General features: G+C 45.5%; 1 protein-coding gene across 2 annotated transcripts in view; it reads right to left on the bottom strand.

Moving 5' to 3' along the window:
- DPP7 (dipeptidyl peptidase 7) overlaps positions 1 to 13,886 on the bottom strand; it is a 31,329-nt gene that overhangs the window by 1,761 nt on the left and 15,682 nt on the right. Inside the window, exons 6-12 of one of the 2 annotated variants that reach the window (XM_054646605.2) lie at positions 10,569 to 10,650; positions 4,746 to 4,912; positions 3,560 to 3,620; positions 1,633 to 1,751; positions 1,393 to 1,549; positions 1,013 to 1,141; positions 136 to 206 (exon numbers count right to left, since the gene is read on the bottom strand). In XM_054646605.2, coding sequence (XP_054502580.1) covers positions 163 to 206; positions 1,013 to 1,141; positions 1,393 to 1,549; positions 1,633 to 1,751; positions 3,560 to 3,620; positions 4,746 to 4,912; positions 10,569 to 10,650 — 759 coding nt within the window. In that variant the 3' untranslated portion in view covers positions 136 to 162. The remainder of the gene's footprint in view (positions 1 to 135; positions 207 to 1,012; positions 1,142 to 1,392; positions 1,550 to 1,632; positions 1,752 to 3,559; positions 3,621 to 4,745; positions 4,913 to 10,568; positions 10,651 to 13,886) is intronic. The other variant, XM_054646604.2, reaches the window with a different exon arrangement.

The following is a 13,886-nucleotide window of genomic DNA, read 5'->3' as shown; positions in this document are numbered from 1 at the left end:
AGATCTTTTCCAACCTCAACAATTCTATGATTCTGTGATTCTAAAATATCTCCTGGTTGTTTGGGCTGTGGCTTGCTGAGATCAAATACCCAGGGAATCAGGATTTTGCTAGGCAAAGCAAAGTTTGGTACTTACCGGAGATCAAGGTGATGGGCACCTCCTTTAATGGTAAGTGCAATCAGTGAAGGGCTGAGACTGCTGTTTATCTGGGAGGAGAAGGAGCAAAGATCAGTTCTCACCAAGTTACTGGGAAGAACTGGACTTGAGTTCTGAAAACTGGAACATGATCTGGGCAAGACTGAGGAAAAGCATGGGAAGACATCCTTGGTACAGCTGGTATCCACAGCTAACAGTCTGAATGAAGCAGATCACCTGTCCCAAATGAAGGGAATGTTTTCCACAAAGTGGGAACTTTCAGCTGATTCCAGTACAGGTACTGTACTGTACAGTACAGGAAGTTAGGTCTCCTTTGGACCCATGCACCCTAAGCCAGCCTTAAACACTGAGCTTCTGTATTCAATCAGGAGCTCAACTAACACAAAATCCAGTCCTGGGTTTTTAAATTTTAGACTGGACACTGACAGCACTCTGAAGTTTTGTTGAATCTAAGACAAAACATCTAGTTTGCATCACTGCTCATAGCATCCACCTGGTCTCACCAAGTGTGCTTAGACTAGAGAGAGCTAGGAGCACGTGGCCGGCATCACTGAAACTGCATGTGAACACAGAAACACACCAGGTTGTGGTTCAGACCCTGGGTGTGGGTAAGGAAGGTCCTGCCGTGTCTGCACCAGTGAAGCCACATTTGTTCCATCAGTATTCCTGGCTGATGGACACTACTCAGTGTAGTGTCCCGAGAGCCCTCAGTGGTTCAGTGGTTCATCATGAAACAGCTGCTCACAGAAACTGAGGTTAAAACTGAATTACCAGTGCTGCCCTGAAAGGGAGGGAGGGCAGTATGTCACCTGCAAAGGCTGCTCTGTGCTCAGGGTACAGGAATGCACATGCTTACCCCACCTCCAGCCCACGGGTCCAAGTCTCCATTTGAAAAAATGATGTTGCTTGCACTTTTCAGGTCTGAAATTCAGAGAGTTCATAATTGAGAGGTCTCCTTCCTGCCCAGTTATCCAAATGTGTTTGGCTACGGCAGCAAACATGCCAATAACAGAAAACATCAAAAAATTGAACAAATTACTGGTAGTTTTTATTTTATCCTCTTCTCTACCAAAGAGATACAGAAAGGTCTGTTTGGCTCAAGTCAGCACAAGGCTGTGACTTTCTGCCAGGACTCATTAGTGTGCTGTGCCTGTCCTCATGGGGCTCAGCTGGACAGAGGAAACAGGGAGACAGCTACAGGGTAACACAAAGGGACAAGCAATCAGTACAACTCACCTTCCCCCCAAAAGTTTGTCCGCAGCCAGTGTGCTCGCGGCCTCACACGCCACTTGTTCCAACAGTACTGCTCACGCATAGCTTCTGTGAAGGGCATCTCAGGGAACATGTCCGTCACATTGTTACTGTTAAATGTTAAGTTGATCTCCGTGCAAACCTAAGAGGAGTGCAAGAGCTGCCATGGGGCAGGGGCATAGACAGGACAGCAGCTGAAACCTGCTGGGGTCTTTAACCTCTTACCTGGTAGTCCCAAGCCTCTGCATCTGAACCGATGCCACAGCCCGTGGGATCAGCACAGGACTGGTACAGCTGGTATATGTTATAACACTGTGCCAAGCCAGAGGAGTTGTAGAACACCCCTGCCAGGTGGGAACACAGCACAAAGCCAGTCAGTAACTGCTGTCTCACCCATCATCTCCCACATGAAACTACATGGCCAAAACCAAGCCAATGGTTGCGTGAGTGTGCGAGGATGGGACAGAACTCACAGAGCCTGGAACTGTGCAAGGTTAAAATCCAGCTTTATGGCAAAGCTTTTACATGGGGCTGACAAATTCCTTCAGATGACACAAACTTGGTTATTGTCCCCAGTTCAATGCAATATTGTCCTATTTAGACAATTTCTTTTGTAATGGGTTAAAAGCCTGGATAGCAGGCAGGGCTTCAGCTATGCCCAGTAGAGCAGGTCCCTCCAGCATCTTGCTCAGCTTACTCCTCTGATTTCCCAAGAAGAAAACTCCTTCCAAGCCATGCCATTCTGGTATTTTATTCAATTTCTTTTGAGGCTCTGATTGCTAAATGTGGATCAAAACTCTGGCACCCTGAGCCCTGTGATGTTCAAACAGATGTTGGGACACTAGTTTCCCTTATCATGAACCAAGCAAACCTGATGTGACAGCAAAACCACTTGAGACATGATGTGATGGATAAGTGCTAGTCTGGTTCTCTGCAGGTAGAGAAATGGATTCACATTAAGGAGATGGAGTATTATTGCCTTGGAAGCAATCAGTATCTCCATTCGCATTGTCCCCATTTACCTGTTGCCAGTTCTGCATCACAGCCCATGGCACTACACTCTGCCTGGCAGGAGGTGGGCTGATGAAGCACATGTAGAAAAAAGTGTTTTCCTGTATGACACAGAGGGTCAAGTATGGAGGAAAGCCAGTCCCCTGCCTAAAGTTATGGCAGATCATTCCTCTTGTATGATTAAACTCCACCAAGTGAATGCAGCTGGGGAGACAGGGAGAGGCATGAGGTGCACACCAAGAACTGGGAGGAAGAAATCCACCCTTGGCTTATTCATCTCAAAGAAACAAGACTACCACTCTTCCTCACAGAAGAAGTAGCATGTGAATACATTCAGTAGATCTGACAGTGTTTGTCAAGATATTAGTGTTTTAAGAAACCTTCTAGCTGCCAGCCAAATATCTTTAGCAGTGATTAAGGATTGGTATATTTCTGACTTGAAGCACATACATCATTTGGAAAAAAAAATTGGCTCCCAGTCATACTAAATTGCATTAAATTTGTTAGAATTCCTTAATTTTTTTTTTTTTGGTGCCACTCAGAACCTGTTTTTCTGAGTAATGACCAAGGTAGAACTCATTTTTAATAAGCAACTTGAGAGATTTTATGAGGAACTCTTCAAAAGTTCTTTGAATTCTATCTCTATTAATAATTTCCTTACAAACACTGCTGGCTGACAAAATAAGTGCTCACAGAGATAAATGTATATGTGTGTATACAAGATGTATTTAAGATTGCCTTGCCCCTGGATTAAGACCACAGGACTTGTTCTCAACAAGGAGACCAGAAAACTTCCTTCAGTGAATGTGCCCTGAGCCCATGACTGCTGGAGCCAGAGTATGGGTAAACTTCTAGGAAAGAACTAAATATCTCAGAAGTCCACATCTCATGGACAGACAACAGGCTATGGGGCTTCAATGCCTGAGAAACATGACAAGAATAAGTTGGGAAAGGTGAGAGAATGAGCCTATGGGCCACTGTGAGACATCCCAACAGACAAAATCAACAGGAGGCAAAATGTCCCAGAGAGAGATCAGAGTCATACTAGCTCCCCTGACACAGCAATGTGACAGGTCTACTGATAGATGCTTCTAGAACACGTGTTGGTACATAAAAGATCAAACTGATAATATTAACTCACCAACAAGAGCAGACAAGCCTTCAATTGGGTCTTTATGGGCAATAATTTGTTCACAGCCAACCTGGGTAAGACACATTACAGGCAAATGGCAGACAGAACAGTTACCAGTTGCTTTGTGGAAGGGCTAAGCTGGAAGATTCATTAAAATTATTATTTACATATTTTATGGTTCAGAAGTTTTCCAAAGGCCTAATGCAACAGGTCTGGAAGTTTTTAGCTTCTCCCCCTGTAGCAACAAAATACATAGAAGCAAGGAGACAGGACAAAGGCAGACAGTTCCTTCACCAAGTTAGGGAGCTGTGGAGGAGCCACAGTGATACACAACATTTCCTCCTACAATCACTATTTTAATGGCCTTTTCAGGGATTGGGGGGAACGTGCAGACTAATTATTTCCATTTTAGAGGTCATTAAACAGACCCTAGAAGGAAACTGGATGCCTGGTGGAGCCAGAGGCAGCATGTCCAGAGTTCCAGTGCAGCAGAGTCTATGAGACCTCTTGCACAGTGTGCTCCAGGTAGGACAAGAACCCTAAATGCCACAAGGCCAGAGGCAAAGGAAGTCCCATGGGCCTGACAACACACCAGAAGACACCAAGAATTGCAACAGCCTCTGGTGATCTGGGATCAAAGCTGGTACCTTACAAAAGCAGCTGGTGTCTTAGAGGTCTTTGTAAACCCTTGAGGACTTGGCCCTTTTCCCACACTTTGCCATCTGTGATTCTCTTGAAAGTTCACCCGTTTCCCAGCCCCCATAGCAGCAGGTATTTTTCTGCATTATACATGAGGTATGTCAGCTTTCCTGGGTAATACTTTCAAAAGAGCCTGATTTTCACATCTTCATCCTTACCCACCAAGAAAAATACATCTCTGAAAGCATGTTGAGATGGGCTACAACAGAGCTACTTCTTTTCTTTTTTTAAAGCTGCAAGTTTTTAGTATTTAAAAGCTGAAGTCAACAAGCTTGCACAGGTGTTTGTGTCCAAGGTAAAGGCAGAGCAGAATAGGAGTGACTCCAGCAAACTTCTCAGCAGTCACCATCACAGAGAAGCTTCAATTGTGTAGATTTACTGTCAGACTGGAAGGGCTGCAACATCCACCACTACTGGTCACCCTGTGACCAACACCAGTGGTGTCTGCCTGACAGTGTCCTAAGCTCCAGTCACCCACTTACACCAATGTCCTCACCTTCACTGGATTGGCAGGGAGGTCACCCATGAAGTCGGTTTTGTATGGATAGTCCATCATGGCCATCATGGTGAAGGCATTTCTAGCAAAACCAAACAGCTGGTAAACATCCTCCTTGTTAGAGATCTTATTGCATGTGGCCATTTTGCTGCTGATCTCATCATAGGCTGCAAAAGAAAGGAAAATAAAAGACACAAACTTCAACAGAGGAAAGTAATACCAAGCTTCAGCATCTCGTTTCACTCAGGAGTAAGAAGATGCTGTAACATAAGATGACGTTTTTAGTGGAAAGGACACATTGCATCTAAATTTACACACATTAACGGAACATTCAGGCATAGCTTCCCTGAGCAGTGTCACAACCTTGTGTGGCCCAGAGCCCAAGCTCTGCCCCTCATGGAACTCCCGGGGGAGCCTGGAGGAATCAGCACCTGCCGGGACAGAACTGATCCCAGCTGAAACAGTGAGTAGAGCAGCTTGGTACAGCCTGTCCTCTCCCGTGCCCTGATGGCTGCTCCTGCTCATGCCTGCAGGCCCTTTCCCTGGCCGGGCTGCTGTGTCGCACAAGGCAGGCACCCCAGGCAAGCTCTCGTGCAGGAGAGCAAGGTACAACATTTAGGAACCAATGAGATTCAAAAGCTGGAAAAACTGGCAGAGGGAAGAAAAAAAACAATTACATTTTTTTTAAAAAAGAAAACAAAAAGCCCAATCCCAAAAAAATAAACACCACCACCACCACCCCTAGGGGAAAAAAAAAAAAAAAGTGCAGCTTCCTGGGAGGAGGGTGCATCTACAGTAAGAACTACCAGATGAGAACAGTCCTCACAAAGGATTCTCAAGATTCTCAAGATCTCAAGACATGCCTTCAAACATCAGTGGGATGCAGAGGTCAGCTGGAGTCAGGAAATACATCTTTAAAGACATTCCTTCAAGGTGTACCCATACACCTTTGCTTCTCTGCTGCAGAAAGCTGCTCCCTTGATTTTCATCCTCCACATTTTGGAGTCACAGATCCTGTCCCCATCCTGTTCTACAGCTGACCACTAGAACATGGCTGCTTTTGCTTGGAAACCACGGCCTGGGACCTGACTCTGGATACACACTTGAGGGCTGAAGCCTTAAATATGACCACCTTACACCCAGCTGCAGGAAGCATTGCCCCAGGCAGAGCTCAAAGAGCTTGACTGGTTAACAGTAACATTCTTCTTGCTGTTACCCAAAGCTAAAAGGATCCCTTGGGCTCCTCTGGCAGTTCCAGGACCAGCAGCAGCTGGGAGGCACCCAGCTCCTGACACACAGCATGACAGACCAAGGCTCAAGACAGACCCAGAAGCCACTACATCTGTCCCAACACCACATATGGCTTCCAGGAGATGCTGCATCACCCCGTGGCATCTGGTCCAGCCTACTTAGGAGCCATTGCAGAGGTCTTCACCAGTCTATCCTAACTGTCCAAGACTGGAGATGAAAGGGACTTGGATGATTGCTTCAGGACCTAGACTGCCCTCCACATATTTCTCAGATCTGTCCAGTGAGCTGAGTCACGCAGCTGTCATACCCACCAGAACAGCTCTTCATGGTGTGGATATTAAGGACAAGTATCTGGTGAAACATATGGCTTTACTAACTGTAAATACTATGCAAGTGGTTTTTACCTGCAAGTGGTTTTGCAATTTGGTGCAAAAAAATGATTTCATTAACACTGTGCAAAGCTCCACAGAGCTACTTACGTGTGGTGTTACATTTTATTTAAATGGTATGCTCTGTCTCACCCCTCAAAAATGTACCATTTATTCCAAGCCTGTCATCCTCCCCTGAAGTATCATGTATCTGTAATCCCATTGGCCAAAGTCTTATTCCACACCCACCTTGAATCTCCCTGTTAAGCTGTGCAAGGGAGACCAGGCTCTCTTTGGCTCTTTTCTCCCTAGGCTCTCCCTCTCTCCCCCTTCCCCCCTTCTCCTTCAGAAACCATGCTGCTCCCGGGGGTGGGACCCCCAATAAAACCTCATCAAATTAGGACCCTCAGAAGCTGCGTGGAGTCTCCTTGCCTGCCTACTGTTACCAGTGAACATACGGTTTAGGGGTCCCCCAGGGACTTCCCAGGGACCACAAACAAACAGCAACAATGGCGCCCAACACGAGGCTTGAGCACCAACAACCCTAAGATGAAAATGGACCTCCATCACCCCACAGGCATAGCGCAGAACCCCGCAGAACACCACTTCAGCACTGCCTTTGCCACCGTGGGTGGCTACGCCAGGCTGCAGTCGCGGCCCCACCACCACCGTGCAGAGGCCCCATGAAACACCATCCCACCACCACCAGTCAGCGCGGCCCAGGCCTGCCACACGCCCCGGCACCCAGAGAAGCCACATGGAGTGCACCCTGCCTGCCACTCACAGCACCGTTGCTGTGGCAGCAGGGCCAAGCCTGTCGCCCCCTGCCCAGAGCGGATGGGCTGTGCAGACCGCCAAGCCTGAGCCCTGGACCACAGCAGCAGTGAAAGAAGGCATCAAAGCCCACCAGTTTCCGCAGGGGAGCCACCAGGTGAGGAAGCAGATTTCAGCTTTGCCTGAGTCCCATATTCCCCAAAACTGCTTTCGTCAGTTCTGTGACCTCCTTCCTCAGTCTTACTCTCTCCCCCCGTCACTGTTCCTTCTTCCTAATTCCATCCCTAACCCACCTTCCCCTAAACAAATCCCTGGGAATCCACTCCATCCTGCTAAGCCCGGCACAGCAACCACACGGCTAAGCCTCAACATGGCTACCACCATGTGTGCTGTGGCTGCATGGCCTAAAGATCCAACACAGCCATGACCATGTGTCAGCCAAGATTGCTCCAGCCACATGGAACGGCACCATCTTCTACTTCTCCTCCCCAAAATCCCTTTCTTCCCGCTTTTTCTCCCCCGTACTCCGCCCCTTCCCTGTCTCTCCCCTCCAACTCCTAGTTGCCACCTTCCGCCTTCCAAATCCCACAGGGTAGGAGCTGGAAGTAGAAGATGCTAAGAAACCAAAACCCAAATCTTAAGTAATTTTGTAATACCAGTTTTAACAGCCTTGTATATTTCACTGAATTGAAAATTCTACTTTATGATCTCCTTCCCCTATTACTCCAAGAGCAGGATAATATCCTTCTCTGCAATCCATACCCCTTTTTTTCTTATTTTGGGTAGTTCACTGGGAGCAAACCGCTCGAAGGCGCAGGGTACCCTGAAAAGGTTTTTCTTTCGCAGAGTCTCTGGCTCCCCGTAACCTCCCCAATTCCCAATCCCTATCCACTTGAGCTGAAAAGAGCTTGTCAGCTAGAACATTTTATCCTAAAACCCTCTAACCTTTTTATCATTCTTATCCAATACCTGTCTTCTCTCCATTTCCCTCTCGTCCCCATGAAGTAGTTTTTACAATTATGCTTTTCTAGTTTAAATGTGTGTTCATATTGCAGATTGTCCTGTTTTCAGTTTTAGAAAACAGAGGCCTGTCAGGTCACAAGGGTAGATCCAATGAGAAGCAGTTTTCGATTGTTTCTTTAATAGTGAGTGTTCAGATAGTATTAGACTGCTGAATCAAAATCGTTGTTGGGTTTATGCTGTCCTCAGTAGGTTCTGAGGGTGACTGATAACCTAAAATGGTGTCTGGGAAAGTATTTTGATGGTTTTTGTGGTGATTGCTCCCTGAGTATAGGTAGTAGCTGAAGCCAAATTTCCTTTTTTTCTTTTTGTTTTTCTTTTAAAGACCTAAAACTGGGGGGGTCTTCTGGGTTAAACCAGTTGGAAGGTGAAAGAATCAGTAAAGCTCAGATCAAAGGGTGAGAATCTGAGGCCGCAAACCTGCCTGGAGTCCAGGGGGGCTCCAGGTGATTCCCTGTCCCTGAGAGGGGGAGCAGAAGTTGGCACCTCAGCCTAAAAGGGGTGGCTGTGGTGGTCCAAAAAGCCAGTTGGAAAAAGTGACACCATTGGGCCAGTCACGCTGAAAAGGCCAATCCCAAAACTCTCATATGAGCTTAGTGCCAAAGGCTGAAGGCCTTTAAGCGCTCACCTGTATGGACCCACATAACCTGTTTATTACAACTAAATGCTCATTTTATCTTTGTGCTGTGTTAAAATAACTGTACCTTGCCTTTTACCAATCCCCTAACTATTCCAGAAAAATAAAAAAGGTTACTTCCCACCAAACTATTTAGCACCCTTTCAGAACTGAACAATACCTACCACCAAAGGCAAACATCAAGTCAAATGGACTGTTTAAAACATAATCCTCACTGCAATTGTATTTATTTTTATGCTGCAAAATGGTCTAATTACTGCTTATTTTAAAGTTGTTAATTGTCATATTTCTCTTCATCTTTTCTTTCTAACAAAAAAAAGGGTGAACTGTGGTGTTACATTTTATTCAAATGGTATGCTCTGTCTCACCCCTCAAATATGTACCGTTTATTCCAAGCCTGTCATCCTCCCCTGAGTATAATGTATCTGTAATCCCATTGGCCAAAGTCTTATTCCACACCCACCTTGAATCTCCCTGTTAAGCTGTGCAAGGGAGACCAGGCTCTCTTTTGGCTCTTTTCTCCCTAGTTTTGTGGGTTTTTTTTTTTTTGGTTTTTTTTTTTTTGTTTGTTTTTTTTTTGTTTTTGTTTTTGTTTTGTTTTGTTTTTTTTTTCCCTTCAAATGCTTCAGCTTCCGTTTATTGATGGACAGTTGTGCTCTCCCAGCCCAGGGCCCATCAGAGTGCTGGGTGAGGGCAAGGCTCTGGGGTGGTGGGGGGACATGACTAACACAGGAGACAACACTGCAAGGGGAGCATGGGAAGCTCTGTGCATGGAGCCAACATCCTTCCGCTGCCCCCACTCCCGAAACAGCCAGCTGAGAAAGGCTGGATCTGCCTTGGATTGGGTCTGGACAGGCGTGTAGCTATTACAGGAGGGGGGAGTAGCAGCTTGCCTCGAGCAAGGAGTCCAGCAGAAGCGTTGACCACACACTGCCTCTCCCCTTCCCCAAAACCCCACACCAGGGCCAGGGAAAGGGGCATTTCACACTCTGAGGACAGTCTTTAGGAAAGAGGAGTCCCAACAGCACGCAGGAACCTCCTATGCTGACTCCAACACACATCAAGGCAGGACTACAGAGATTTTTAAAAAACTAAACACTTCAAGTATATATTTTTTTTAGTGATTTAAGGTCTCTTGCCCCTGCTGCTGCTGCACTGGGTGGTGTTTAGCAACCTACATCCACTCTAGGGACAAGGACAACAGCACAAGTGATGGCTGGTCTACTGCAAGGAGAGACAGGGCAGTGGGGTGGTGGGAGGGGGGCAGGGGAAGAAGGACCAGTGGGCGCTCAAGGTACGGGCACCACACGCATAGGGAAGGGAAGGTTCCAGGAAGGGAAGGTTCGGGAAGGGAAGGGCCTAGGGAGATAAGAGCCAAAAGAGAGCCTGGTCTCCCTCGCACAGCTTAACAGGGAGATTCAAGGTGGGCGCAGAATAAAACTTTGGCCAATGGGATTACAGATACATGATACTTCAGGGGAGGATGACAGGCTTGGAATAAATGGTACATTTTTGAGGGGTGAGACAGAGCATACCATTTAAATAAAATGTAACACCACACTTATGTTTCAGTATTGGTTACCAATTTTAATGCTAACTGAAACTGTTAATAAAAGAAAAATATAAACTGTACAAGCAGAAAGAGGAAGCCATATGGGCATCTGCACTGACTTATCTGAACAACTAGCTGAGGTAAAGCAGTATCAACATTTTCCCCCCATGTCTGGGAATGCTGGCTGCCCTTGGGAGCTATTTGCAGGGCTCCCTTCTTACCTCCACTCAGGCACAGGTCCTTGATCTGCTGGAAGGCTTTACGGACAGCTGTGACACAGCCTAGACTGGACTTCTGAAAATCCTGAAGGGACAGAAAAGATATGAGATGACAATTTCCCACAGGAGATACTTAAGAGGCTGCAACACAAAGAACTGCCAGAAAGACCAGAAGATGACAGGGGTTTTTGGCCTCATTTGCATTTCCATGAGCAGTGACACCAGTGCTTCTGCCTTGTCTTTCAAAGAGTCAGCATGTTTCTGCAGAAGCCACACTCTGGACAGCTCAAGCCAAGCAGCAGCTGTGTCACCAGGTCTGGCTGGGATGACCTGCCAGACAGAACACTCTACCCTTCATGGAGCATCAGACTGAACGAAAAGCAGCAAGAGAACATGCAGCATGCCTCAGAGAGAGAGGCGGGCTGCAAAGGTCATAAGGGTTTTGTTGGTTTTAAACACAGAGCAGAGTCCTTGAAACTGCACTCTGCCTGTGAGAAGGAGCCATAGGAGAAGTCAGTTATGCATTGGAAGTACAAGACCAAGATCTGCTTTTCTTCTTACGCCTGCTAGAGGCCTGCCATATGACCATGTCCTTTTTCTCAGGAAAACCATTACTGATCCTGAAAAAGCACTTTAAGTTAGGTTTGAAGAGCTGTGACTGTTTATGGTGGATGAAGTTGTTTCTGTGATTGAAGGCCCAAAGAACTCAAGCTCTTTCTCCTCTCTCAAGCTGTAAGGCAGATTAGGTCTGCTGGCAACCAGTGTTTTGTAACAAGAAGAATTATTAGGGTTCTTCTGAGGTCTCTTTACCTGGCTAGAGCAAGGTAAGTAACCACAAGTCACTAGCTAGGCATTTTTCTTATAAAGACCCACCCTCAATTAAAAAACAGATTTGGCGCCTTTCTTTTCTTCGTAATTCTGCCTTTGTCGGATAATTATGTTTAAATAAATAATTTTAGAGTTTTTCACTGTTTACCTGGGCATCCCTTTAGGAGTTCCAAAAATCCTTCTGGATGTGCTTATTGATCTTCACCTGCTAATGGCTCTAACTGGAGTGTGGGAATAGTTTAGTCTGGGACAGAGGAGCAGGTCTGCTCTGGCTGCTGTGATGGCTGAGCTCTCCTCTAGGCACTGCTGGGCTGCTGCCAAGCACTGCCTGGCATGAGGACCCCTACAGACCAGAAACAGTTCAGCTTAGCAGAGGCAGGAGAAATTGCAGTCATTCCATGTGCCTTCATTGGGATTAACAGCTCTCATGGGTGTTCTCAGCAAGAAGAACAATCAGATTTCAGATGCATAAATTGCAAATCAGAGCAACCTCCACACTGAAGATGGAAGGGAGTACTTTGAAACCACATAGTGCTTGCTTAAGAGCTCAGCCCAGAGCTTGACTTACTACTGCAGAGAAAATAGATTTTTAAATTAGTCGGATAGTTTTTTCACATGAAAAGATTTTTAAATTAGTTGGAAAGATTTTTTCATACCCTAAGTTTGAGGGTGTGTAATGACTCCCAGCATATTTACAGCTGAAGCAATGCTGTATGCTGAAAGGAAATTCAGCTGGATGCTGAAAGGAAATTCCCACTGCAGGGCCTGTTAGCTGACTAAATTGAAAGGAATAAGATGAATGTGTCTTTACAAAAAACAGACTGTTAATCTGCTTGTAGATAGGGCCAGGGACTTATAGATAGTGAAGAAACAGAAGAAACTACCAGTTCTAGGAAATGTTACTAATTGACATGGGCCATTGCTCAGCCAAGGCCATGTTAAATTCCTGAACTTTGATAAAAAGAACAAAGGCTTAATAGAATTATGAACAGTGTTTTGCTATATAAAAGAAAAAAAAAAGGAGGGGTGCACAGAAAAGGGGGATATAGAGTAGCTGATTCAGGAAGTCTGTACCTTCCAAGTACCTCAGCCAATGGGGGAAGGAAGAGAGTGATGCATCCAGGAAATTAGGATAGAAAGGGGGCTGCATTCCCAAACCATTTGAAAGACCCCATGGGAAATGCCTCATGGCCTCTGCCTTTATTCAAATAAAATTACAGGACTCCTCTGTCTCCTTTTTGGACATAAACCTCTGGCGCTATGAATTTTTCCACACAAAATGGTATTACATTTTTTGTTTGAAAATGTATAACTCTAAGACAAGATGTCTATTATTCTTTAATGCACTTAGGTAGTTTCAAATGTGTTTATTTTAATATAATAGTCTCTTCTTTATACTTACTGGTAAAGCTATCTGTTTTGTAAGTCTCTGCATTGAAGCAAGTTGTTCGTGTATATAAATAAGAACAAAGAGACCACAAGTTACATACACAGGTGTGGTCCTTAAAGTGGAGAACAACAGCAAAGTAACACAAGAATGACAAGAATGTGTCAACAAAGATGAATCACCTCCAGACCAGAGGGATGGGGAGAAGAATGCTAAGGTGGCCCAAAGGTAACCTAAGACTAAGCCGCAAGGTAAAAATCACCCGAGACATCTCACATGCTAATGTCAGACCACCCTGGTATAGTGAACTGACACTGACTGGAGAACATGCAGAAAAGCATTAGTTAAGGTGACTAGTGAACAAGTTCTGTGCAACTTCATTGTTGTAACTTGTATAAAAGCCTTCAAAGGCCCCAAGAGAGGTGCCAGCTTAATGAACTATAGCCTAGCAATAATTCTGGGCAGAAAAGCATGAAAGGTCTCAGCTGTGTGTGCTCATTGGCTCCTGCACCAGGCACAGACCTCAGCTCCAACTGAGGGACAACAAAGATAGCTCAGGCTAGCCATCTGTGTCACCCAGATCTAGAAATTTATATCAAAAAAGAGGCAGAACAGACACCATCACAAGATTTCAGAACAACTAGCTAGTACATTTCTTTCCTTATAAGATAAATCAAAGTCAGTTCTAACACCAACTTTTCATGGCCTTAAACTGCAAAAGCCACATTTAAATTTTAGTTTAAGTGATCCTGAGACACCTTGCACATTTTTAGTTACAAAATGAAGACTTCCAGTTCTTCACTGAAATGCAATCACCTTGGACTAAGGAGATGCTGTGAATCATTGGTACCAATACAGCATTTTGGGAGAGGATTTGAAAAATAAATTATCCAAAAGGCGTTCAGCCTGGCACAAGGGAAAAATTTCAGGCTGTAATACAGTCAAGCCACTAGAAAAGGGAAAGTCAATTCTCAGTGGTACTAAAGGTACTGGCACGGAGTTGTGCTTCTTGAAGCAGCACCTTTGAACCCTGAGCTGCCCAAGCGGAGGCAGTGCTCAACCATGCTGCAGCTACTGCTTTTCCTTTCAGGTTACCATTTAATTGC

This window comes from Agelaius phoeniceus, chromosome 21 (genome assembly GCF_051311805.1).
Source record: "Agelaius phoeniceus isolate bAgePho1 chromosome 21, bAgePho1.hap1, whole genome shotgun sequence".
Classification (NCBI taxonomy): domain Eukaryota; kingdom Metazoa; phylum Chordata; class Aves; order Passeriformes; family Icteridae; genus Agelaius; species Agelaius phoeniceus.
Note: the sequence above shows the minus strand (reverse complement) of the source record. Positions and strands in the feature narration are given on the sequence as shown.